Source organism: Labrus bergylta, chromosome 2 (genome assembly GCF_963930695.1).
Source record: "Labrus bergylta chromosome 2, fLabBer1.1, whole genome shotgun sequence".
Classification (NCBI taxonomy): domain Eukaryota; kingdom Metazoa; phylum Chordata; class Actinopteri; order Labriformes; family Labridae; genus Labrus; species Labrus bergylta.
The window spans coordinates 24,871,855-24,899,247 of record NC_089196.1 but is presented as its reverse complement, the minus strand read 5'-3'; the positions used below and the strand labels follow the sequence as shown (position 1 = coordinate 24,899,247).

At 42.9% G+C, this 27,393-nt stretch overlaps 3 protein-coding genes across 4 annotated transcripts in view; 2 read left to right on the top strand and 1 right to left on the bottom strand.

Moving 5' to 3' along the window:
- ghra (growth hormone receptor a) overlaps window positions 1-7,459 on the top strand; it is a 40,393-nt gene extending 32,934 nt beyond the window's left edge. Inside the window, exons 9-10 of the mRNA XM_020646453.3 lie at window positions 43-278; window positions 1,462-7,459. Coding sequence (XP_020502109.2) covers window positions 43-278; window positions 1,462-2,236 — 1,011 coding nt within the window. The 3' untranslated portion in view covers window positions 2,237-7,459. The remainder of the gene's footprint in view (window positions 1-42; window positions 279-1,461) is intronic.
- A 5,682-nt stretch (window positions 7,460-13,141) lies between these two features.
- On the bottom strand, window positions 13,142-15,905 carry selenop (selenoprotein P). Its single transcript, XM_020646455.3, has 5 exons — window positions 15,753-15,905; window positions 14,960-15,190; window positions 14,482-14,694; window positions 14,261-14,378; window positions 13,142-14,137 (listed from the first exon to the last, which is right to left on the bottom strand). Exons 2-5 carry the CDS (start codon window positions 15,160-15,162, stop codon window positions 13,376-13,378), a joined length of 1,296 nt encoding a protein of 431 aa, XP_020502111.2. The 5' UTR covers window positions 15,163-15,190; window positions 15,753-15,905; the 3' UTR covers window positions 13,142-13,375.
- A 3,690-nt stretch (window positions 15,906-19,595) lies between these two features.
- znf131 (zinc finger protein 131) lies at window positions 19,596-26,414 on the top strand. 2 transcript variants are annotated; one of them, XM_020646441.3, is made up of 9 exons: window positions 19,596-19,710; window positions 22,038-22,185; window positions 22,288-22,389; window positions 22,638-22,779; window positions 22,920-23,028; window positions 23,407-23,595; window positions 23,710-24,085; window positions 24,205-24,335; window positions 25,036-26,414. In XM_020646441.3, exons 2-9 carry the CDS (start codon window positions 22,056-22,058, stop codon window positions 25,558-25,560), a joined length of 1,704 nt encoding a protein of 567 aa, XP_020502097.1. In that variant the 5' UTR covers window positions 19,596-19,710; window positions 22,038-22,055; the 3' UTR covers window positions 25,561-26,414. The 2 variants fall into 2 exon arrangements, with proteins under 2 accessions (XP_020502097.1, XP_020502098.1); XM_020646442.3 differs by lacking the exon at window positions 19,596-19,710 and adding an exon at window positions 19,791-19,943.
- Window positions 26,415-27,393: the final 979 nt, after the last annotated feature.

Genomic DNA, 27,393 nt, shown 5'->3' with positions numbered 1-27,393 from the left:
GAAAACACAAGTTGACAAAGACAAAATTGTTTTTCTTTACAGAAGGGGAAACTGGTTGAGCTGAATTTCATCCTGAGTGGTGGAGGGATGGGCGGCTTGCCGACGTACGCGCCCGACTTCTATCAAGACGAGCCGTGGGTGGAGTTCATAGAGGTGGATGCTGAGGATGCAGACGCTGGAGAGAGGGAGGACAACCAGGCCTCGGACACCCAGAGACTCCTCGGTGTGCACCAGCCCGTTGGCCACCACATGAACATCGGGTGTGCCAATACCATCGGGTAATCCACAGATTTCTTATTAGAGGGCTATTGTGATGATTTTCATGTTTATTTTCCATAGGGACAATGCAATTTAACATAGCTTTAATGCAAAGCAGGAAAATGTTAATTTTTCAGCTTTTGCTCATCTCCATTCTTGTTACTTGTTCGGCCTTTTGATGTCCAGCGTCATTTAAAGCTCCTGTATTTAACTTTTGGTTTGTGTTGATTTTAGCGCCCCCTGTGGATAAGACTGTACCTCATATCACTTTGTTGATTTTCTACTGTACATGTTTAAGTAGTTGTTTTTTTTTTTTTTTTAAACAATCAAGTCCTGCTGTCTTTTAACTGTCAAATGCATCAATCATGAAGGATCTTTGCTGTGGGAAAAGTAAAAAGTGTCATGATTTGGTCTTTTTTAGTTTCGTTTTTTTAGTGTTTCTTCATGTTCGAGTGCGTTTTGTTCATTCTTGAGTTCTGTGTGTCTTCAGTGTTTCATGTATTTATTTTGTAGTTGTCCTCAGTGTTTCTTGTCTTGTGTTCATTCCTTCCTCTGTGTGTTTCCCTCCAGTGTTGGTTGCCCTGATTGTCTTCACCTGTGTCGTTAGTCTCACCTGTGTCTGATTACCCCTTTGTCTATTTAGTCTCAGTGTTTCTTCCCTTCTGTGTCCGTTTGTTGTATGTAGTTTGCATGTCGTTCGCTGGTATGTCAGTTTTTGCTCGTGCTCCTCTGTGGCTCCCTGTTCTTGATCCCTGTGTTTTTTGTTGAACTTTTGAAATTAAGTTTTGTTGCCTTTGGCCTTTTTGTTTAATTAAATATTTTTGGTTTCTGCACTTGGGTCCACCCCCCTTGTTTTACACATCGAACCGTAACAAAAAGGCTGTTTCTGTTGCATGCTGTTAATCACTTTCATCTGACACCTCACCCCCCCCCCCCCCCCCCCCCCGCCCCGTCAGCAGTTTCAGGCATTCAAAATAACCAGTAGAAATCATCTAACTTGTTGTTGATGGTCTCGTTTGCTTCTGTAGCTCAAGAAATGTTCAAAATAATTATAAGAATTTTCTAAAACCAGCTACAAACTTGTCACTGGAGCTTTAAGTAGACACCTTTAAGAATTGTTAAACCACAAAACAGCCAGAGGTAGACAGCACTTGTTTTCACACTGAGGATTGCTTGAAAAATATGATTCTCTTTTTTCCCCAGCTTCCCCGATGACGACTCAGGCCGGGCCAGCTGTTACGATCCAGATCTACCAGAACAAGACGCACTTTTGCTGATGACCACCCTGCTACCAGGCCAACCGGAGGACGGGGATTCCTCCTTCGATATTGTGGAAAGAGCGACAGCCCCAGAGAGAGGCGACAGACCCCTGGACCAAACCCAGACTGGAGCATCCCAGACTTGGGTCAACACAGACTTCTACGCCCAGGTCAGCAACGTGATGCCCTCTGGAGGCGTGGTGCTGTCTCCTGGCCAGCATCTCCGCATCCAAGAGAGCGGCCTGGTCACCGAAGAGGAGACACATAAGAAGGGAAAAGAGAACAAAGGAGGGGAGGAAACTGAAGACAAAAATCCGAAGGAGCTGCAGTTTCAGCTGCTGCTGGTGGATCCTGAAGGAAGTGGCTACACCTCAGATAGCAGCAACCGGCAGATCAACACTCCCCCCAGCTCCCCAGTACCTGGCGAGGGGTATCAAACCATACACCCTCAGCTGGTGGAGACCAAACCTGCCGCAACAGCAGAGGGAAATCAATCCCCTTATATTCTTCCTGACTCTCCCCAATGCCCGTTCTTCGCCCCTGTTGCGGACTACACAGTGGTGCAGGAAATGGACAGTGAGCACAGTCTGCTCCTTAACCCTCCTCCTCCCCGCCACTCTCCCCCACCCTCCCTAACACAGCAGCACCCACTCAAGGCTCTACCCTCCATGCCTGTCGGGTACATCACCCCAGACCTGCTGGGGAACCTCACACCCTGAAATGACATTGCTGTTTAAAGGCCTTTGAGGTGAAAGATTGTTTGAGCAGGGAATTTCCCTTGCTTTCAAAGAGCTTGTTCCTAACTAATTCCTAATAATGGAAACCCTAAAAAAAACTTGTCGCACACAGCGCGGAGGCAGTGTACATGTGATTCGGTTCCGAGGGAGCTGAAAGGGCGATGTGTCCAGCTGTGTTTTTTGACTTTTTAGCTTCTGCATAATCAGTCAATTTGATGCAGAGGTGGAACAAAGCGAAATGTCACTAACCACGTTTTTTTTCTGACATCAGTGCACACAAATGAAAGCTTGTGACTATGCATGAGTAAAATACATTGCATCATATCTCTGTCTAATCATGTTGGATAAGTACAGAAGCCCTAAGTGGACATGCCTTCATACTTTTTAAGTCATTATACTCCATTTTCCCGTGATCATAACTTTCTGTTTGTTGTTTGAAATCAAATTTTTCTCCTTTTCTCGGACAGCATGGCTGTTATATTCTCCATTATAAGAGCTTATTTTATCTCAAGATAACAATTGTTTTCTTGAGTTGAGGGTTATTTTTTTTTTGGCAATCTAGAAAACAAAACAAGAGGCTGGTCATGGAGACAAGTCAGACCATGACATGCTGCCATTACCGACACTAATGAGGTTAATTAAGCCGATTTCTTTGTTCATTTTGTGCATTTGCAACTCTGGGGATATGAGATCTGGAGAACACTACCAGAAATGAGTCATTATCGCAGGAATATGGAGTAAATAAAATGTAAGGATGCATGTCCTCTTAGGGCTTTGGTAGATATAAAAGAGCAGTGATTTGTTGAAGTCTTAAACTAGCTGAGAGATGTCATGTATGATCGATTGAGAGTAGACAAGCACAATCTAGTCATGTTTTGAACGCCCCTCCAAGACACAAACTCATCGCTGTCAGATGTTTTTTTTGTTTTTTTTTAATATTCTTTGAATTTCTCAACTTATTAGAAGGTCATTAGAGATATATTTTTATACAAAACATGCCTAAACTTTCAGAACGATCCACCTTTCAATTTAAGTCTCAAAATGGGAACTATGCAGTTTATGAATGCATTCCTGGCCTCTATTTGTTTAATTGTATTCATGCTTTAGTTATTGCAAATTGGCCAAACTCGAACTTCATTATGTAAATAGGTTTTTTCCCCCTACAGCCACCAACGAAAAACCAAATGAAAACTATGAAATGGACATGCACTTACAAAGAGTTGTCAATCATTGGGATGAAATAATGATTGTCATTATATCGCTTTGCTGTCCAAGAAGCTCATTGATTTGCATTCTGGGAAATAAGGCTACACATTAACCGTAATAGAAGTGATGAATTAAAGGGAACTACAACATTCCTGCAATGCATTAAATAATACAGATTTATTCTGCACGTCCAAGCATGATACTTTAATCAACCCAGGGTTTTTTCTTCTCATTTGATGTTGACAGAACATGTCGATCACTGTGCTCAAACATCACTAAGAGGAATGAGTTATTCAGATGAGCTCAGAGCCGAGAGAGAGAGAGAAAGCTGCTCAGTACAAACTGTGCGGTAGAACACTGTAAGTGCCTAGCTTTAGGGTATGATTATGTCGTTATTCAGCTAGTTGGGCTAGAATCAAAGGGACTCACCCAGCCAGCAGGTATTACATTTCATCCTATGGCAGCAGCCAAGTCTCACCTTTGAAACCAGCAATCATTCATAATCTGTCATTTAAACAGAGAATGTAGAAAGCTAGCCAACTGCTTTTGATGTGTGTTCTTCTCATGTTTCGCTGATTTTGCAGCAGCAACTGGAACAAATTCAAACCTGGGAAACGTATGTAATTAGCTCATATTTTGTCTGCTAAGTACAACGTGTTAACAACTCGTGCCTCTGATCATGTAATTGGATCTGGGTTTACATTTATGTGTCAGTGTTTCCCACAGAATGTCGAGGTACCTGGGCGCTGGAGTTGGCAGGGGATTGACACACTTTGTTTTCCCCTCTAAATTAATTTCGTTTTTGCAACAAACAACCTAAATCTGCTCAATTTATCACCGTACACAGACTCAAAACTGTTGGTTTTGCTGTGCCTTATCTGTCCGAAGGAGTTGAGAAGGATTTTTTTTTTTTTTTAAACAGGAGTTTTGTTATGTTGCACGGAGCCGTAAAGTCCTTGTGCGATCTCTCTCTCTTACGCGCGCACACAGCAATTTTATGAGTAAATAAAAAAATGAAATAAAAACAAGTCGGAAATATACTTGGAGCCGTTAATATACTTAGGCGGCCCGCCCAGGTATTGTCTATGTGTGGGAAACACTGTATTTCTGTAGTTTAGTCGGTGTTGAGCGTCTCTGTTCGTTGATTCAGTCAGCGAAAAAAAGCCTGTGCATGCTCCAACACTAAAATGTGTGCACACAAACACGCTCACTACATTATTACATTTTCTTAGTTCAAACCCTAGACTGTAGGTTCAAACATAATTAAGCCTTCCTGAAGCTTTTACGATAAAATAGTTACGAGGTTAGAACATTTTCAGAGACCAATCAACTGTAATTTACACTTTTACGATCATGGTCAAAGCTGACCATCGTTCTCAAACCAAAAGTGGCGATCAGGGAAAGCTCCAAAAGACTTTTTAGTTGCAAGATATGCAACAATTATAAACTTAGATGTATTTTTTTAAAGTTAATGTTCCCCTTTACTTTGCTTAGATGAACTCAAATACGGACATTACTTTGTCATAATATGTTTAGTCACTAGTTTAGTCACATTAGCTCAAAGTGTAACCTCAGCGGTGTTTCATTGACAGCGTAAGCTTTTTATAATGGCCTGTGTAGGGGGAGAGAAAAGAAGAGGAGACCTTTTGTAAAGGTTTTAGTCTCCTCTTTGTTTTTTATCTTCTGAATCCTTAGAAAACGATTTGACAATATGCCTGTGACAAACACAGCAGCATGGCATGCTGCGTACAATAAGCTATCTTACAATAAGCCAATAGAGGTTTTTATCGTAAAACACACACAATGCATTTCATTTCCACAATGTCTATGAATGGGTTCGACGCTCTTATGTTGTTGTTGTTGTTGTTGTTATTGTTGTTGTATAGCATCATTGTGGGCCCATCTCAACGTAAACAAAACATCCTTCTCGGTGAAAAAGTTAACATCCTGCTTTTAAATTGTGTTCTTTTGGAATCAAAGGAGCGCAGAATAGCCAACTATTGACTCAGATAGAAAAGGTATTTTTGTATCCGACAATCTCACAATGTAGAGAGACAAAGCAAGAGCCTTAATACGACAATTCTTTCAAATGTGAATATGATAAATATGTGCCATTACTCTCGCTTTCTCTCTTTCTCCGGGAAAAAGAGCTCAGTGTTCTGTCGTTGTTGCCTTGTGTGCTGATGATACCAGCAATGGATGCTGTTGCAAAATGTCTTAATATATAAATAGTGCTGTAAAACAAAATGACAGGAATATGTATATTTTTATGTCATTAATATTACTAATCACAATATATTGCTGCTCGGTACTTGTAATTTTTTTTTCCTGCATTCAGCTGTACTGTGAGGGGAAAGGATTTATGTTTGTGATAACTGCAGATTTAATGAGAATGATTTTCTGAAAACGGGAGGCACGGGGTGGCATGATTTGGTTTCAGCTATCAGTAGCAATTCCATCCGCAACAACGTCACTCTTCTGAAACTTTTACAGTGTTTACACCCATCCAAAGATCCGCAGAAGTGCTCTGTGTGTACACATGAAGGAAGGTCAGATATTGGATAAAGCACTGTCCAGGCTCTGTTTCAGTTGTACCATTGTGATTGTGAATATGTGAAAACTGGAATATGCAATGTAATTATACTATTGAGGAAAAATGGGGAAAAAGTTAAACCCATGGACGTGTTTTTTATTTTTATTTCTAAGGTTATAGTGAGGGAAATAATTTGTGTTTGTCTGTTCATGCTAACTGTACAGGTTTTTACTTCATCGTGTTTTTTTCAAATGTTCTGTCAGTCCTCAGTGAGCTCATTCTTACAGTAGTGTGAAGGTTTGCAGCTGTAATTTCTAGCTTTTAAATGTTACAGACACTTTAGAGCAAGCACTTTGTACCCATATCGGATGTCTCAAGTAGTGTTCAGATTTTATTTTTATCTTGGGCTCAATCAAGTCGAAACTGTTGCCATAGAAACAGCATTATGTTCTGTACTCAGCACAATCGTCGCAAAATGAGGAACCGTCAATATCAATAAGCTTTTGTTCTACAGAGTTTATGTTTGTAGGATGTGTTTTACACTACCAGATTCACTAGGATGATGTACTGTAATGGAGTTTTTTTGTTTGCTATAAGATTAATGGATATAGATATAGAGTCTTTTATGAAGTCATATGGAATTATAGGCAGGAGTGAATATAGTTAAAACTGTAACTCTGAACTCTTTACAATGTTTCTGCTTTGCCATGTGAGCATTTCAATATTAAAAAAAAAGTGCATTCAAAGGGGGGCTACATATTTTTATAATGATGTCTTTTGCCCTCCTATTTCTCGATGATGTGTCGATTCCAGGCTGGATTTTGTCGCTCTTTAATGCCTGGAAGTAATTTTGAATGCTGGAATTTGTGCGCTTTGCTACTTTTTATCTTAGACAAAGAGCCAGACATTTCTCAGCTTTTTTTTTTTTTTTTTTGGGGGGCGGATAGTAGTTTAATTATGGGCTTTAGTATAGAATTTAAACCCTGGTTATTTTTTTATGATCAAGTTCAGTGGCTCCACTCTGTAGCTCTACTCATTCATGTTATTTATTTGTCTGATCCCAGCCCTCAGATCAGCCCTCCACCTTAAATGACACCAGAAGATGAGGTAGCGTGAGTAATGTTTGCACTGGTATTCTCCACAATGTGTCATCCAGGCTCATAAAAGTAGAAATATTCCACATGTCAGAGTTGGCCACAAGTGTTAGAAAAGTGGAGCATAATTTATCAACTTGCATTGGCTTCATTAAATTAAGTGGCCTTGCTCCATTTCAGTCATATTTCCAGTAACCTCTGGACCCTGGAGCCACTGTCCTTCTATGTTGGTTGCTGGCTTTTTTTTCCAAGGCCAAGAACTGTTGATTTTTAATGATTAGATATTTTCCTCTTAACCAGGTGAGCCTTTCTGGTGTTGTACGTGCGATCAAAAAGCTTTCAGCAAGTTACACAATAAATGTATATACAGCATCTCAGTCGTCTTGTCCATCTTTTCTGTCATCAGTTGTGCTTAGAAATAAACATAACATCTTGACTGTTTATAACGCTGTTTCTACAGACGTTTGCTTATTCCAACTTTTTACACCTTAAGGAAGAATGTGCAACTTTTGATCCGGTAGATGGCGCCCTTGAGCACCAGCATGAAACCAATACAAACTGCAGTTTGGCCACAACTCCTCCCCCCGTACTGAAGCCTCCGCTCTCTCCGCGACACCACAACCCCCATTCCCTCGTGTTCATACGAAGGAGTCAAGCGCGAGGGGCAGGCAAAATTGTCCTTGGCTCGAGCTGCATTTGCCTGTGGCTTGCGTTGTTGTGCAGGCTAATGTTAGCACTCTTTAGTTTGCTTGTAGCGTCACATTGCATGTAAACGGACACGGAATGACCGTGATCTAAAAACGCTTACTTGACATTCAAATAAGCAGCGAGTATGTTCTTCTTTACTCTAGTCCTTGAATAAAACAGCTTTTATACGCAAAGGGAGGAGTCGGGCCGTCCCGTCCATGTAAACCTGATGTAAACACACAGCCAGCGGGAGTCGCCGCTTCTCACTCATTGTAGACAGTCATGACTCACAGAGATATTTACAGAGGATAGACGTGATTTCTGCTATATGTAAGTGTAAAATGTCCACATCCTTCCTTTAAAGCTCCGCTGAGGAGTTTGTAGCTGATAATGAAACAGACTGATATCAATTAAGATGCTTCCACTTGACCTAAAAAAGCAACCCAAACCATCTTTTACATTTCACTGCACATCTGTATGAGCATGTGACAAATAAAAAATCTTGAAAATCTTGAAAATCTTGAATCTGTGAGATGATTTCTTTAATTCACTTCATATGCCTGTGAGTGTGCGACTGCTGCTGTAAGGCAGGTTATGAAACAAGAGGGATAAACAGCACGTTGCAGAAACAGCTTTTTCTAATGTAGTCTGTGCAATGTGATAAGAGGTACTGCTTTGTCCACAGGGGGCGCCAAAATCAACCCAATGGAAAGTTGCTCACGTGAGCTTTAAATTGGACCGAATATTGAATTCAAACCAAATGACATCGTGTTAGTGTTGCAATTATAAATTTACACTAATTAGATCCCACTTTTAAAGCTAATTTTGAATTTAGATATAATTTAAAACTTAACTTGCTCTTTATTCAATTCACAGGTGTACCGTACAAGAGTCATTAAAAGTACACAAGCAGCACATTTCACAGAAAAGGTCAGCTCACAGTGACAGAAAATGAAGTTAATTAAGAAACTGTACAACTTTCTGTGGTCTGAGAGTTCAAATGTGAATGGATCTGCGCGTCTGAGAGAGATAAAGAAGTATATTTGCAGTGGCTGCAGGGTAAAGAGTGCACACTTGTTTGTGAAGAACACAGGAACTTTGTGTGGTGTGTGAATGAGTTCACCGGTGTGTGTTTCTGTCTCTCTCTCTCTCTCTCTCACACACACTTGCTGGCTGTGAGAGAAAGCAGAGAGGAAACGGCTGCAGAAACAGTTGTGCATTGGGGAGAAAGCATATCGGACAATTAGGATAGAGCCTGTGTGTTGCTCCGCTCTGTGTGGGGCTGATTGAATCACAGACACAGCCACTCACAGCTCTTGGTCTCTGGACATTGAAGGTAATTACCCATAAGTCACTGTTCCCCTGTATTGGATCTTCAGCCCAATTACGCCCACACAAGCAGTCCACCTCTGCCTCATTTATTACCTCCGGTTGCTTGTTGACCTTTTCAGACACACAGTCAGACAGCCAATTCAGATACTTTACACCGAGCCGAGAGTGGTGCACTTTAAGTCTTGAAGACAATGTCCTGGGCTTGGAGCTGTACGTTGACATCATTATTATGTGTGAAAGAATAAAAATAGGCACATTTGTTCAAACATGCAATAAAGGCCATTCTTTATACAAGTACAAACACAAACAAAGCATCCCAGAAAAGCCATTCTTTTATATTGTTGCCTATTTTTTCGCACAAGAAGAGATGTAACGAGAAGTACAGCATAACAACTACAACATTGCACATTTATATATGTCACAAATACCTTTAAAGTTAAGGAAGAAAACACGTGGACCGGCTGCTCGCTCCCTGCGTCAAGACAGAGAGAGTTCATTTCATTTTAAAATGAGCAAAAGCATTTTCTGAAATGAACTTTCACCTAATATTGACATCTCTTGCAAATATTTCAGGCTGGCACCGGACATGTGATGTCAGGTTTCCCATGTGACTGCCATAACAGGAACGTTTGAACCACTGGGAAAGAAAGAGCATGAGTTTGTTCGTGTTTGATGGACTGATAAAGTAAGAAAGAAGTGGAGAAGGATGATTCATGCAAGCGATTCATTTAAAAGATCTTGTAAAAAAGACACTTTTGATAATGATTTCAAGTAATGACACTGCTCTAAGCTCCTTCGGGTGGAGTTGTCCAAGAATGTAGTAAGCCTTCATGAGGTCAGTGAGGTGAACAAGCTCCATCAGTTAGCTGGGTGTATGGGGGGTGGTTTATCATGTGGACCTTCAACGCCATCTGCTGGTACATATTGGATAAAGCAGTCTGGTTGAACAATCAGTTTTCTGTGAATAACTTAAAGGTGCACTATGTAGATTTGGTCATGAAATTTGAAAGTTGGAGAAGTGAAAAAATTGCGATTGTTATAAATGCTATAGTTTCTGAACTAAATATACAAACTTTATTCAAAGAAAAAAATGGGTCCCTGGAACATTGTTTGGAGTTAAAAAGCTACCATGAGAGTTACGGTTTCACTGTTGAGGGCCCCCTAACCATAACTTCTAACTTAGCATTTTATCTTCAAACATAACATATATCACTTAATCTGTAAATTTCTCCAACTTTCACATTTTTCTACCAAAACTCCACAGTGCACCTTTTAAGTTTCAAAGCGGTTGTATCTACCTCAGCAAAAAGGACAACAAGCGCTGTAATGTTTGGAGTTTAACAGCAATATATAGACTCTTATGAAGTATTAATGATATAAGATAAGATCCCTTTGCTTTGTGAAGAGTCCAACTCCTCAGGCATGTAGGCTACAGGATAACTGCCAAATACCACTGGGTGACGTTTCCATCAGACACCCAAATTGCTGACGAAATGTGACAGTCATTATGTTTAAACAACCTGTCAATTTTGATGTTTTGACTTTGACAAGAACACACGTAAACTCAAAGTGTAACTCAACCATCTTTCTTTATTCAACACTCAGTTTCCATGTTTGACATCATTCACACAATACATGGTCTCTGTGCAGGCATCAGGTATTCAGGGTGACTCTCGTCTTCCCTCTGAAACCGTCATTAAGTACAGAGTGTATTCCTTCATTCTTTTATTGTTCCTCTCTCTTTTTTCCTTCAACCTTTTCCAAACAATTGAGCCTCGTATTTATTTATTTTTAAAGCAAGCTTCTCCTTTTTTTTGGAAATGTGTGCCTTTGGCAATTTACCGAATATATTTGAAAAATGCAAAAAGAAAAAGAAATAAACAGGAATGTGCAGAACTTAACGTTCATAATGTGCAGGTTTGTGAGAATGAATGAATTTACTCTTGTTATATGTGCTAAAGGACAATGATCAAATCACAATACTGTTACAAGCTTCGTTAGGTTTGCCTTTCCCTCACTCCTAAAACCTAATTCAAAGATTTGGATTGACTGTAAAAGTTTCTTCTGTTCTTCTTTCTTATTATAACTTGTGTTGCTTTTTTTTTTTCCAATAGTCTATATTCCTGTTCACTGAAATATCTTTCAATGTTTAAATGTTTATCATGTTCCTGAACCGCCCACTCCTCTCTCTCCTGCCTGACTTCATACAGACGCCACTATAGCGTAGTTTCTGCGCCTGGTTTCATTACGGATGGAGAGAGCACAATGGAGGAGGCCGTTGATGAACATGACAACCACATACACACCTGAGAAAGGAAGAGAGGGACCCAGACGAACATGCTGACAGGTGTCAAATTCAACATCAGTTCTTAAAGGGATACTTCATGCTTTGGCTCATGTGGATGAAAGACACCAAACGAGATGGTTGCTGCCTACAGGCCGGTTTTGTTTCTCAGCAGCTGCGGGGCCAGCGGCGGGGCCAGAGGCGGGGCCAGCGGCGGGGCCAGCGGCGGGGCCAGCGGCGCGGCCAGCTGCGGGGCCAGAGGCGGGGCCAGCGGCGGGGCCAGCGGCGGGGCCAGCGGCGGGGCCAGAGGCGCGGCCAGCGGCGCGGCCAGCTGCGGGGCCAGAGGCGGGGCCAGAGGCGGGGCCAGCGGCGGGGCCAGCGGCGGGGCCAGCGGCGCGGCCAGCGGCGGGGCCAGCGGCGGGGCCAGCGGCGGGGCCAGCGGCGCGGCCAGCTGCGGGGCCAGCGGCGGGGCCAGCGGCGCGGCCAGCGGCGGGGCCAGAGGCGGGGCCAGCGGCGGGGCCAGCGGCGGGGCCAGCGGCGGGGCCAGCGGCGGGGCCAGCGGCGCGGCCAGCGGCGCGGCCAGCTGCGCGGCCAGCTGCGGGGCCAGCGGCGCGGCCAGCGGCGCGGCCAGCGGCGGGGCCAGCGGCGCGGCCAGCGGCGGGGCCAGAGGCGGGGCCAGCGGCGGGGCCAGCGGCGCGGCCAGCGGCGCGGCCAGCTGCGGGGCGGCCAGCGGCGGGGCCAGAGGCGGGGCCAGAGGCGGGGCCAGCGGCGCGGCCAGCGGCGCGGCCAGCTGCGCGGCCAGCTGCGCGGCCAGCTGCGGGGCCAGCGGCGCGGCCAGCGGCGCGGCCAGCTGCGCGGCCAGCTGCGGGGCCAGCGGCGCGGCCAGCGGCGCGGCCAGCTGCGCGGCCAGCCAGCGGCGCGGCCAGCGGCGGGGCCAGAGGCGGGGCCAGCGGCGGGGCCAGCGGCGGGGCCAGCGGCGCGGCCAGCTGCGCGGCCAGCTGCGGGGCCAGCGGCGCGGCCAGCGGCGCGGCCAGCTGCGGGGCCAGCGGCGCGGCCAGCGGCGCGGCCAGCTGCGGGGCCAGCGGCGCGGCCAGCGGCGCGGCCAGCGGCGGGGCCAGCTGCGCGGCCAGCGGCGCGGCCAGCGGCGCGGCCAGCGGCGCGGCCAGCGGCGGGGCCAGCGGCGCGGCCAGCGGCGCGGCCAGCGGCGGGGCCAGCGGCGGGGCCAGCGGCGCAGCCAGCGGTTGCAGCAGCCAAGACACAAGACCGGCCTGTCGGCAGCAACCGTCTCGCCGCTGTATTTATATTTTTTTTGCCATTATCAGCTTTCTCCATAGAGCCTGTTAACATAGCCTCCAAGCAATATGTTAAATTTCAATTCTGGGAGTGAGTTCCCACCCACTGATCTGTGATTGGTCTGTAGTTTTAGTAGTCGAAAATATGAGGAACTAGCGTTGTAGGTTCACCCAGTTAACCGCAACAGCTTCCGATGACGCAAAATGACGATTTTTGCGTCACTGGAAGCTCCTTTTCAGACTTAGAAATACAAAGATTTCTCATCTCAGGGGAAAATGTAAGCGGGATGCACGACCATTCAAAAATACTACTAGGTTTCTAATGATACAAAGCTTAATGCAAAGGGGTGAAGTATCCCTTTAAGAGAACAATGTTATAATTTATAAACATTTTGCCAAATGTTATTTAAGTTGACAAGCTGCCAATAAATTATTTACTTGATGTATTCATTGCCCTGATTTTGTCTATTTGAGTGTGATGTTGGACTCCACCTGTTCATCTCTCCATGCTGTCATGGATCACCCTGTTCCTCTCTCAGGGAAATACTAGCTGGTAAAAAAGAGCGCTGGGCCCCTGGTGTTTCTGATGTCAGAGCCAGCTTACAGCTGCTCTCACGCTCAGCTCGCACCGGGGGGTCAGGCTCAGGGGGCTGACTGAGGCTGCTGTCAGTCAGCAGGAGGCGAGCGTCACTGTCAGTTCTCCTTGACAGAATTGACTAAACCGCCTGTCAGTCCGTGTCACTGTCAGGAGGCGGGTAACGCCTCGTCACAGTGTCAGAGACCGACCGGCTGCTCGCTCCCTGCATCGCCAAACAACCTGCGTCAGTGTCAGCATCAGCTGGACTTTGGAGAGGCTTCATTGTCAGAGCCTGCTGTCCACTGTCAGCTGTGCTTTGACTTTCACCTCGCATGTTCTGCTACTCAGGGCGCCACAGGGGCCGCCAGGGCGTCCTGTTGCATCTGCTGCATCTGCTGCATCTGCTGCATTTGCATTACCAGCTGCTTTAATTTCAATTGATGTTGTACTGCTACATCTTGCTCCTGCCCCTGCTGTCTAGCACCCTGATGGTCATCACCATGATGATGACCGTGGTCACAACGCCCGTGACCGTAGCCACGGGAGTGATGGTCCCCCTGTTGGCCATGACCATGGCTGTTATCATGACCACGTCCCTGGTGGTGATCCCGACCATGGCCAAAGCCATCATCACCTCCATGATGCTGACCATGGTTGTTACCACCACCGTGACCTCCATGGCTTCCATGGTGCTGACCATGGTCGTGACCATCGCCAAGACTGGAGCCATGTGGGTGAGAACCATGGTTTTCCCCTCGGTGGCCATGACCATGGTGAGCCCCATGCCCGTGATCATGATGGTGACCAGTGTCTTCCTCTCGGGGGGCGTCAGCGTCAGGCTGCACATCTGCTGTGCATTCCTCAGGTGGCTCAGTGCTCTGTGGAAAATAGAAAGCAATAGGCTTTGAACAAGCGAGCTTCATTTAAAGTATAGTGTTACACGATTTTATTTTGAAACGTATTTTTGATTAAACAAATGTGTATTTTTTTAAGTTATGTACCATAAAGGTGCAGTTCCCACAGAGGGGTTTGCAGTAGGTATCTCTTATGGCAGTTTCCACATGCCCAAGTCCAATGATGGAATTTGGAAGTGTAATGTGGTGGGTGAGACGTCCACACCTACAGGATGGGGGATGGACAGGGATGGAATAAAAAGCATGATGAGAAAAAACAACAACAAGTGTCTGGTGTTGATTTCCCTTTTGATGACCAGGTAACTTACCTGTCATAAATGAGGAAGTCATCCTTCTCTCCACTCAGTGTCTGCCAGACATTAGGCTGCTGTTCGTCCTGCTTGTAGAGTGTGATGTTCTCTGACAGCTTCCTTGCCAGCATTGGGTGCAGGCGCTGTGCTTGCTCCCCCTGGTCGTTGATGACAATGTAGACCACATCTTTCAGACCCTGAAGATCAAGCTTTTGGCGCAGGCTTTCCAGTCTGATCACGTGAGGAAAGTCAAAGATTAAAAATCTGTTTACAAGACAAAAAAACTGTACGAAAAACCTTTTGTGGATAGTCAAGTTACCCTCTTCCAACTCGGCAAGCCTTACAGCTGGGGCCATAAAATGTAATAGTACATTTTTTTTTAATTACAGTGAGTTCTGTAACATAGCCTGACCAACCAAAATGGGTGAATATCAATCCTAACTCCTGTGATGATGCAATGTAGTTAATGATTTTCTAACACATGATGGGCAAATACCTGGAAGCCTGCACCAAGCAGAACAATCAGCTGGCCTGGAAAAGGGCCACCACTGACACCCGGCCCATGGTTCCCTTCATCGGCTCCACATCCCCTATCTGCCAAGGTGGTGGCAGCTGACATTTTCGCCCGTCCCTCTCACTCTCTGCTCCGCCCCCATGGAGCAGGCAGAGAGTGAGGAGTAGGCTGAGACAAGCCCACATGCCTGCAGTGCCTCCTCACTCCCCCAATCTGTTGAAAACGGAGGGAGGAGGGGGAGAGACGGAGGTTGGAAAAGGGGCGGCCCAAAAGAGGAGAGAGGAGGGGGGGATGATCAGAGATTGATCAAATTTGGCAGACAAAACTGAGCTGGTTGTACAAAAGGTCTGAGAGGGGTTATCATTTTTGGAGTTCTACTAAACTGTGACTTGCCTAAAGTACTCTACACAAATAGAGTGAACAAAGAACATTATTGGAAGTTTCCAAATCTGTGCGTGTGTTGCTTCACTACAAATTGAAGCTCTGAGATGCAAACTAAATATAGAAATAATAACTAAGTAGTCCAACAAGAAGCATGCTGGATTGTGAAAGCAAACATTTATGCAAAGCATCACCATCATGAGCATAACCATAACGTTTCAGCATTTTCTTAAAGTTGCACATACATACATGCATACCCCCCATAAGCAGGATACCAAAAAAATGATTTAGAAAACCCCAGAATTTTCAGATGAACTTATCACAGTTGTTAAAGGGAACACCGATACATACATTTTGCTTCTAAGTAAACAGATAAAAGAGAGAAATCACTTACCCCTTGGTTTAAAAGTTCTGCTTCTCTCTGCTCAGCTCTGTGTTGCTTCAACTCCTTCAACAAAAACAAGTCCCTTCCTCCGCCTCGCCCCCCCTTTTATACTCTGCCTGTTGTTTTTCTCTCTGGTTGGAGGACAAAGTTCAGGCTCTGTGCTGATGTCTACACATTTCTAAAAAGTCCCAGTGCAGAAGTGCTTCCCGTTGGCTGATTTCAAATCCTGTTTTTAGCAGAAAACGTTTAGTAGCAACTGGCAGTTTGACAAATTTGTTGGAGTAGAAAAAGAAAAGTGTAAGAGAAAAAGTTTCATCTTTTTTTTTTAACAGTTTGTTGAGATATGTCAGCACTAAAGAGAGTGCATGATTTTGCTTTGTAAATGACGTTGATTGCTTTTTCATTGTGGAGATTACATGTTATAAAGGTTCATTAGAAGTCACCATCAACATTGTGCAATTCTCTTTTTTGACTTTGAGCACAAAGAGGAGGAAGAGAAATAAGGACAGAGGGTGGGTCTCTGGTCAGGGTCCAAAATGTTTCTGCAGGGTTTAAACAAAGACAGTGTAATGTTCACTATGCATTTCTCAGAATGTTCTGTGTGGTTTTGTACAGGCTGATAGTAAAAGTAGGAAAATGCAACGTCCTGTGCACTGCAGATCCTTCTTTGACATCAGGGAAGCAAAAAAAAAGAAAAAAGATCATGAATAAGTACAAAAAAGAAATTTTGCTAACTCAAGCTATACTGCAACATCAATTGATGGACCTTTTACAACATAGATTTACCAAGTTAGATCTTGCATAACACTGCCTCAAAGGGACAGTAATCTTTGAGCCATAAATGGTTTTATAGTAGAGAAGTTCTAACTGGCCTTCTTATCAGGGAGGTGTTGGTGTCTGTCTGCAGACACAAGCCATGCAGGTCATCATGCAGGGCAGTAAGTTCACTGTTATAAAATAAGAGTCATAAGTCTGTTTTATAGGCTATCAAATTTCTGTCCTGTGACACTGTGGTCTAACAAAGACTAAAACACATGTAAGCTTGCACCTCTTGAGAAACCCACACATCTGCTGAGTGTACGTCATGTTAAGTACAAAATTAGTTAATCAATATGCATTCAAAATTCCAGGGTAGAGCACTACAGCTTAAAAATCTAGGGTTTAGTTACCCTTTAAGATTAAAGTTTGACAGCATTAACTCCTGCACAAACATGGCCAGGGCACTGCAAATAAACATGAAAATAGAAGCATGGTTATAATTGTAGCTCTGCAAAAAACACAGACTGTAACAAAAACACATGCACGCTGCAGTGCAACAGTTTCATTAGAAAACATGCATGAGTGTACAGAGTAAATTCAGGTATCAGTGTCTGTAAACACCATCCGAGATGTGACGCTTGTAGCACTCAGCTGATTCAGCAGAGCATGATATGTGACCTAGAGTGTCCTGTCAGGACAAGCTTTCTCTGTGACCCAGTGTTACTCATTCACAGTGTCTGACCATGTGTTATATCTTTTTTTATCAGCACACACTGACCTGCAATATCAGAAGGCATTTATCAGTAAGCTACAAGAGATCTGACTAGATAATGTTCATCTACGGTTAACTGTTCCTCACCTCATAAGTAGCACTCAATGGTGAAACTGTTGCACAATAGTTTAGAAAACTGTTGTTTTTTTTAAAAACAGTTTAAGAAACACATTTTTCCAAAACCTGATGGCTCATGATATTCCAGCATGATTTGAGAACGTGCCAGAGAGCATCTTGTGATTTCACATAAAGCTTGGCTTCCTCAATCAGTAAGTGTCCCATAAATGTTAAATGTTTATGAGTTATGTGAGTTTTGAGGAAAAGGACAGTCACTAAGTCCTTGCAAAGGTTTGAGGTCTTGATGATGGGTTCATTTTCTTGCCCCGCTTTGATCCACAATTTATTTTGACACTAAATGTTTAGGGGCCTCTAGTTGAGAGCTGCCTTTCTTTGTCAAAAAGTGCGGCAACACTAGGCCTTTAAAAAGGGGCTGCATGGGCTGTAAATTGGGATGGACACTTCTTTCATTCAATGTAACCAAACTAAAATCCTGGAAGGAAATCCTAGAAGACTTTGGACAGGTTAGAAGTTAAGTACAACAAAGACTCAAATCCTCTCATTCTCAAATATGAGCATTCATTCAACATATAAAATTCAAATAGGTGAATAAAACAATGAAATAATAAAATGTAGGCTATATATCAAATGATTTCAAAGTCATATGAAATAAGTCATCAATTGACTTCAGCCTCATCTAAAAAAGAGTGGGATGTATGCAACAGACTTATTAACTCAAAAACATATAGATACTTCATTTAAGTGAAGGGTTTGAAAAACCTGCAGTGGTCTGACATCATCATCATCAAGTCAGATTCTAGCCTTGGTTTATAACAGGGTCCAATGTTAACTTAATGAGTCAGTGTAGCTGACAAGATGCTGAGGCATATTTTTTTATATACAGTGGTTATACAGTGGGCTATTGGGGCTGCAGTAGCTCAGTCTGTAGGGACTTGGGTTGGGAACCAGAGGTTCAAGTCCCAGTGCTGACCAAAATACGGAAGTTGTTCTGGTAGCTGGAGATGTCCCAGGGCACTTCCCGAGTAGGCTACTGCCGAGGTGCCTTTGAGCAAGACTGCGAATCCCCAACTGCTCTGGTGCGCTCCCTGTGAAGCAGCCCCACTCTGCATGACATCTCTCCACTAAATGCATGTCCACAGGTCCTGTTTGTGCATGTGTGTGCAAGGATTTGGGCCTTATTGTCTCTCAATAACAGTGTAATCTAGAATTTCCCATAGGGATTAATAACGTATGCCTATTTCAAAATAAATAAAGTAAAAATAAAATAAAAATAAAGTTTTTCCAAAACCTGATGGCTCATGATATTCCAGCATGATTTGATAACATGCCAGAGAGCATCTTGTGATTTCACATAAAGCTTGGCTTCCTCAATCAGTAAGTGTCCCATAAATGTTAAATGTTTGAGTTATGTGAGTTTTGAGGAGAAGGACAGTCAATAAGTCCTTGCAAAGGTTTGAGGTTTTGATGATGGGTTCATTTTCTTGCCCCGCTTTGATCCACAATTTATTTTGACACTAAATGCTTAGGGGCCTCTAGTTGAGAGCTGCTACTTGATTTAGCCTAAATATTCTTCTTACTGCCACTTAGCTTTAAAGATCTTCTCTTCTTCAACAGGGATATCCTATAAACTGATGTCCATAGGCTTCTAGAAGAAAATGTAATCTGCATTTTTGGGAGACCAATAATAATAATAATAATAATAATAGTAATAATAGTAATAATAATAATAATAATAATAATAGTAATAATAATAATAATAATAATAATAATAATAGTAATAATAATAATAACAACAACAATAATACTAATAATGATAATAATAATAATAATAATAATAATAGTAATAGTAATAATAATAATAATAATAGTAATAATAATAATAATAATAATAGTAATAATAATAATAATAATAATAATAATAATAATAGTAATAATAATAATAATAATAACAACAACAATAATACTAATAATGATAATAATAATAATAATAATAGTAATAGTAATAATAATAATAATAATAATAATAATAATAATAATAATAATAATAATAATAATAGTAATAATAATAATAATAGTAATAATAATAATAGCCTACGTTTATTTACAAAGAAGAAGTCTAGCACAGAAACACATGGAAACACTTTCTGATCCACAGCAGTCGAGAGAAAAGAGACACTCACCGCTGTCTCTAAGCAACGCTCTATGGCGTCCCTGGCTGTGCAAGGGATTCTGGGAATCCGAGTCCTAAGGGTTGTATGACCGCCCTTTTTGGTAGCATCGAGAGTAGAACAGCAGTACATGCGTCGAGGGAGATATAATCGCGAAACAACTTTTTGAAGCAGCGTTATCAAACTCGAGGTACGTATACCGACAGTTTTTGACGTCTTTTTCGCCCCACGGTGGCTGCAATAAAGAAATCCGTCTGGGAAAAGTGTATTTTAATGCGCGGTTTGATGACGTAATGTTGATTGTCAAACGCGAAATGGCGAGCGTGCTAAGAGGCCCGTTACCCGCAACTCGCTGGGGTTGTGTTATCCTTATTGTTTACATGCTCCATCGTCGAAATGATTACGTAGGGGTATCTTTTCCTGGTAAGTTGGGCTCTAGTTACATATATCCCTCCGGTGTTTTAAATAACGTGTTGTAGTCCTGTGTCCGGGGTGAGCTCTGTATTTGGGCTAGCCGGCTAGTTGAGCTAACCTGGAAGTGGATTAGCAAAGCTGTTAAACGTGAGCAACCATGCGTCTGCTCGTCTGTGAAGTCATACGTCAGTCCCGGGGGGCATGTCAGTATTTGTCCTTGAAATTTAGCAGCGTGTTATTTTGAATTACAAACACACTTAATTTGTTGGTTTAACAGGGATGTCGCTCTCTAGCGCCACCATGCTGACATCCACGTATCCACGTCGCCCTTTGCAATTCAGACAACTTCCTGTTCTTTCAAGCCAGTGTAATTAAATTTAAGAGTTGTTCACATGCAGATCAGATGTCCACATGTACCCACAATGGGGAAGTTTACATTGTGACAGCAGCAAAGAGTAAAGATTGCAGACACAAAGTGAACACAGGTTTCTTTACTATCTAAAATCTGCTGGTCGTTCCTACATTTTTAAGCTTGGTCTGCTGAGTTTTGTATTGAACACAAATACTGAATACATAATTCAGCTCACCGGGTCACAATATTTTCAAATGTGTTGCCTTTTTAAGATAAGCACAAGTTTTTATTTACTGATGTTGTGTGTTGGATAACCTGCTGCTGTCACGCCACAATTTCCCAGTTTGGGATCAATAAAGTTACTGTGCTGTACTCTACTACAATTCACTTAGCAGACGCTTTTATCCAAAGCGACGTACATGAGAGAGTAAGAACAACACAAGCAAGGATCTAGAAAAAAGGGAACAATGTCAGGAAGAGCAAACGATCAGCTTTGAGTCCTGATTGGACAAACAGGTGCTGACAGGAAGTGACCAGAGGCAAAACACAACATTGACGGCAGTTCTTGAGAGCTCTAATCAGTATAGAAACCGTCTTATAAGTCATCGTTATCAAACAAAAACCATCGTCACAACCATCATCATCATCAATAATATGGAGACCATCATCATTAAGTCAGTATGTACTCATGAAAGAGCTGGGTCTTTAGCTTTTTCTTAAAGGTGCAGAGGGACTCTGCAGATCGAATGGAGTTTGGAAGTTCATTCCACCACCGGGGGGCGACAGAGGAGAAGAGTCTAGTCAGAGACTTAGGACCCTGTTGTGAAGTTTGGATCAGACGCCTTTCATTGGCAGAGCGTAGCGGGCGGGAGGGAGTGTAGACCTGGATGAGAGAGTTAAAGTAAGGAGGAGACGTTTCTGTTGCTGTTTTGTAAGCGAGCAGCAGTCTCTGTACTCTACTCTACTCTAAAGTACTCTACTTCCTGTTTGTTTGGCTCGTTAGATTTGTAAAATACTGCATTCAGTCTGGAGTCAACTGTAAACAGACTTTTCAGTTTGGTTGTCTGTTTCTTTCTGAAAAAGTAGGACATATTATGTTAGTTTGACAAACACAAGTCTCATTTAAGGGGTCTGATTAAAGAGAATGATGCTGCAGGATAAAAATAATTTGCTTTATTTTAGAAGAGTATACGTTGTCTTGCCAAAGGACTGCTGTACTACTTGCATTTTAATGTCAGCTATGTTAGTGATGGCAGATGTGAGCGTGTGTCAAAAAAAGGCTGGTTGTCATTTTTGGCTTTTTGAGAAAGTTCTACTTTCCTGGGAGCTCTTGAGCTCTCTTAGGCTCCTCGATCGTTGGTTGACGGCCCGCCACAACAACAACAACCCCCCCTCCCCACCGGATTGTTGATGGATGGCTTGCCTCCCCTCACCCCTTTGCTCCCTATCCCTCTTCCTGCATCTTATCCCATCTCTCCCCCTCTCCCTTTCCAAGCCCGGCGCAATCTAGGCCTGTGAAGGCTGTTTCGTCATGAGCTGGGGATCCGGCCGGAGATTTCTGCCTTTTAATAAGGCAGTTTGGCGTGCGTGCGTGCGTGCGTGCGTGCGTGCGTGCGTGCGTGCGTGCGTGCGTGCGTGCGTGCGTGCGTGCGTGTGTCCTGGCTGTATAGGTGATAGCTTTGTTACTCCTTTCCAACCAAGGCTAAGAGTTGATGTAAAACCTAATTTCATTTTTTATCTGATCCCTGCAGAGAAAGATAAGGTGAATAATGGCGGCTGAGGTGGAGGTTGAGTCGGATGCATGCAATGAGTACCCGGCACATTACAAAGTCATGATGGACAAATTAAATGAACAACGACAGCTGGACCAGTTCACAGACATTACTCTGATTGTGGATGGTAAGTAGGCACACCTTTTTATAGGTCATGATGTTTGAGGAGAATTCCTACTTGATGATCCTTATTTCAATGTCTTTTTTTTTTTTTTTTTTAATCTTCCAGGGCATCAGTTCAGAGCCCATAAAGCAGTGTTGGCAGCATGCAGTCAGTTTTTCCACAAGTTCTTCCAGGATTTTACCCAGGAGCCTCTGGTGGAGATAGAAGGTATTCTGTGTTTCCATGAAGTAAAAGAAAAAGAGGTCCTACATGTGAGAAAGATCAAATGAGCTATAAATGTATTATTTTCATAGAATTTGCAGCCACCTATGTTTTTTTCCCGTGGTTGTGACTCTTAAATCATAATAAAAATGCATATATATTTATAAAGCACTTTCAATCCAAGTGCTGGACATAAAACTGAGTTTGACATTGAGTATCTTTTACTCACTGCTGCTGCTCTGTCATACCCTCAGGAGTGAGTAATACAGCCTTTCACCAGCTGATGGAGTTCACATACACAGCTATACTAGATGTGGGTAAAAAGGAGGAGGCTGACGTGTGGAAGGCGGCTGAATACCTCCAGATGCAAGAAGCCATCAAAGCACTCAGCAATAAGTGAGACTCACATACTCTATACTGTCACAGTTCAAGAACTTAAAATTGTGTAATCAGGATTTCAATGTCATTCAGTGACCAAAAAAAAAAGAGAGGAAATATTGTTGCCTCAACAAAAACTCATCTTCTCTTTCTTGTAGGATGAATGAAGATCCCTCCCTGACAGCTAAGAGCAAAGGTAAAAAGAGGAAGATTGCTGAGACGTCAAATGTCATCACGGAAAGTCTGCCTTCAGTGGAGGGAGAACAGGTCAGTATCCTCATGGTGGTCACACAGATATATGTTTTCTAGAGGTGAAATGGATCACATCCCCCTACGGTTCGGGCCACACGTGATCCATGGATCGACCCGCTGTCTACATGACCCAATATGTTACCCCTTTTTTCATGGAGACTCTGCACAGGGACCTCGCTTGTCCCCATCAGTGCATCGACACTGGCTCTTGATCTGAAAACTGATCCGATCCGTGACAAAAGTCTGTGATCCGACCCAAAGTGTGAGGCTTAATGTGATCTGTTACACCACCACTTTGTGCTATAACTGCTTTATATGTGAAGTAAACACAAATGAACCTTTCTTTGCCCCTGCCTCAAAGTGTCGGTACTGAATATATTTACTGTCCTCCAGGTGGAGATTGAGGTGATAGGAGAAGGTGTCATCGAGGTGGAGGAGGCAGGACTGGAGGAGGTGGTTGATGCAGCAAAAAATGCTCAGGCCTCCGATGACTCTGCTTTGGCTCTTCTCGCTGACATTACCAGCAAGTATCAGCAAGGGGGATCTACAGTACATTTCATTAAAAAAGACGAAATAGATGAGGTACGATGACCTGTATTTGTGCAAATATCTTTTTGTGGTGTGTTAATTTGTTTGACTGCATAGTTTTAAATGTGAACGAATCAACCCCGCCTTTACTGTGTGCTTCCTCATCAGGAGGTGGTGTATCAGGAGGAAACGGTGACGGCCTCTAAAGTGCTGGAGAATGTCGGTGTGGTTGAGGTCCAGATTTCCCAAGTGGACAACATGTTCCGCTGCAACAAGTGCGATCGTAGCTTTAAGTTGTACTACCACCTCAAGCAGCACTTGAAAACACATCTTGGCTCTCTGGAAAAACCCCACGTGTGCAACCATTGTGGCAAAGCTTACACGAGGGAAGGCGCCTTGAAGCAGCACATCAGCACGTTTCACTTTGATGCAGAGGAGCTGTCTCAAAACCAGAAACCGCAGAAGAAGGTGCACGTGTGTGAATACTGTAAAAAGCAATTTGACCACTTCGGCCACTTTAAGGAGCACTTGCGAAAGCACACTGGTGAGAACAGAAACATGTAGCTAGTTGTACCAGTTGAACATATGATCATGTATTGCTGACTTGTTGTTCAACATGTTTTATTGAAATCCATGTCTGGCTTTATTATGTCTTATCTGCAGGGGAAAAACCTTATGAGTGTCCAGATTGCCATGAGCGATTTGCAAGGAACAGCACATTGAAGTGCCATATGGCAGCCTGTCAGAACGGGGCCGGAGCCAAGAAAGGGCGCAAGAAACTCTATGAATGCCAGGTACAGATTGTGCAGAGTCACTGCCATTAAGCACTTTCCTACCCATGCAGTATATACCTAAAATATAAGTGATGTTTTCCAATATTCTGTGAATATGTTCATGTGTTTGCACCTCATCTAAATAATATACTTGGATAGCTTTGTGTGACAGTTTTATGTATTTATTTAAAAATAGGGACAGTGCACATCAATGAACATAAACATGTGCCAGATTGTAGCCATAGGTTAATTTCTATCCCTGGCAGGTTGGTGGTGCACATAAATACAAATTTACATATAACCACAATGCTAAAACCAAAGAACTAGATAAACTGAACATTAGTCGACAGAGACATATACAAGCATAAGGAGTGGCTGTGCAATGTTGTACAAAACAAACCAGGTTAATAATATATATTTCTGTATTAACAGCATTTCTTTGTGTACTTGTGATCATTAATGGAGTTCAGGTGCAAGCAAGAAAAGTAATCTATAACAAGTGAAATAATTGTGCACATTTTTAAGCCATTTATGATGTCACCTAGGGCTCCAATTTTTTTGTGTTATGGACTCCTGTCCATCCAGTTTTATGAGCTTCCTGATTTATCATTTGGTCTTCCATGGGGAATCAAGTGAATCGAGTCTGCTTTTTGAGTTCACGTCCCATATCATTCAAAAGGAGAAATGCTGATAGCCCTCTCCTCCCTCCTCCTGTGTTCAGGTCTGCAGCAGTGTGTTCAACAGCTGGGACCAGTTCAAAGACCATCTCGTGAGCCACACAGGAGACAAACCCAACCACTGCACCATGTGTGACATGTGGTTCACGCACGCGAGAGAACTTAAGACTCACCTCAAAGAAGTCCATTCCATCGAGGACAGGACAAATGAAGAAGTGGTCATCACTGACTCTGCCGCCACAGCAGCCATCACCATCGCGACCCAGAGCATAGACGGAGGCGAAGCGGTGATGCTGGACGACGGCATCCAAGTGGAACACGTCACCATGGAGCCTGTCGATGTGATGGAGATGGACGAGACCACAACAGTTGTGATGGAGGACGGGGGGGTAACAGAGATGTGTGAGGAGGACGTGGAGAGACTAAAGCGGGCGGGGGTGCAGATCCAGGTAGTGCGTGTGACCACGGCCGAAGTAGACGGGCAGCAGGTGGTGAACTCTCAGGTGGAGGTAGATGTGGAGGGTGAAATGGTGAACGTGGAAGAGGCAGAACAAGCTGTGATTGTATGAGAAATTTGCAAAGACTGTCTCAAATGACACATCGGAGACTTTCAGTTCTCTTCGGACGACTTTTTTTTATTGTGAAGAACACTGCATGTGGGATAAAGCATGCCACATCAACATGTCTTATTGTCCAACATCGCGTTCAGTGACTTCATTCCCGCCACCGTAACTCTTTGAAAGCGGAGTTAAAGACAATTTTGGAAATCTACAATTTCCTACTAGCTTTCCTGTATTTATTTTTGAGCCTGTTGCCATCCAGCCACACATCCTTAGTGACTCCACTTTGCTAAATCAATCAAGTTCATATGTTTTTTGTCCGAGTTCATATTTTACCAAAACAATTGACATGAAATGAAATATTCCTGTTGCAGCTCATGAAACAGTGGATTTTTGCTAGTGCTAATGTTACATACAGTTCTGTTCATGCTTATTTTCATATTGACTTTGCTGTTTTTGTAGGAAAATCTCAGATATGGAATAAAATGTTCTCCAGAATGGGATATCTATGTTGAAGCCATCTATTGAGTACTTGATGAAATGAATTTATGGGATTATTTAAATGCTTTTGACTTCATTATACCTTCATGTCTTATCTTACAGTTGTTTATATCACTTTTTAATTTTATTTTAATTTTTATTTTAATTTTGGGCTTTTTATGACTTTATTCCTAGAGACAGGACAGTGGAAAGAGAGCGAGTGGGGAATGACATGCAGGAAAGTAGCCACAGGACAGATTTAGACCCGGGCCACCCGCTTGGAGGACTACAGCCTCCGCACATGAGACGTGCATATACCAACCACTAGGCCACCGGCACCCGCTTATGTCACTATTTTAATTAAAAAATGGATTATAACAATGCATTGTTGATGTTTCTATATGAATTATCATCCAACTTTTTTTTTTCCGGTGTCCACAGATTAGTGCTTTATTTTCTAGCAGCAACTTGATGCTGTGATTCAGTCCTTTTGCGCTCATCAGTATCCTTTCTAGGTGAAGTGAAACCGTGGTGTACACTCTTTGTGAATCCAACTTTTTTGCTTAGGAAGTGAGGAGTTGGGGGAAGCCAAACCAGATCTGAAGTGAATGTCAATATTTGAATTGCATTTACCAAATATTAAGAATCAGCGCTACAAGCTGAAGTTCTGTATCTGCTGGACTCTTTGTTTGCTAACAAGTTTCTCTTAGATAGCTTTGTAAGGTGAATGATTATCCTGTATGTCAATGTTGTATTCATAGCTTGTTTCTACTGCCCCCCAGTGGCTGAAAAAATGAATACAGTGAGGACTGCTGTGAGACAGGCAAATTCTCATAAAGCATTCCAAAGCTATGGATTTTAAATGATACCATTAAGAGGATTGTCTATTTGTATTGAGAGTGGAAGGGTCACTTGGGCAGAGTAATCCTCTGGGTCATAAGTGGTTCAGTTGAAGATATTTCATTCTAAAAGCCTCTTCAGCTCCACTGATCAATAAGTAATCCAAGGTATTGAAAATCTCTCAGGGTTGTTCACAAATGGATGAGTCAAGTGGATAGTTTCACTTTTTTAATTGTCTCTGCAACCAATAATTAGATGAATATAGCCAATGAGAGACATGGAAGTGACTGTTTAGAGAACAACAGCTACTTAACCTGATTATAACATCTTAGATTTTTAAAGATAAATAAAAAAAACTTCACTACATGCCTATATATCCATTTTACCACACACAAATACATATTTTATATTCACATTTTAAAAACAGAAAGAAAACCACTTCGGTCTTAAATGTTATCATACACTTTCTAGACATGATTCGACTACTTAACTAACACAATCAAATGATATTTAGACGGGCTG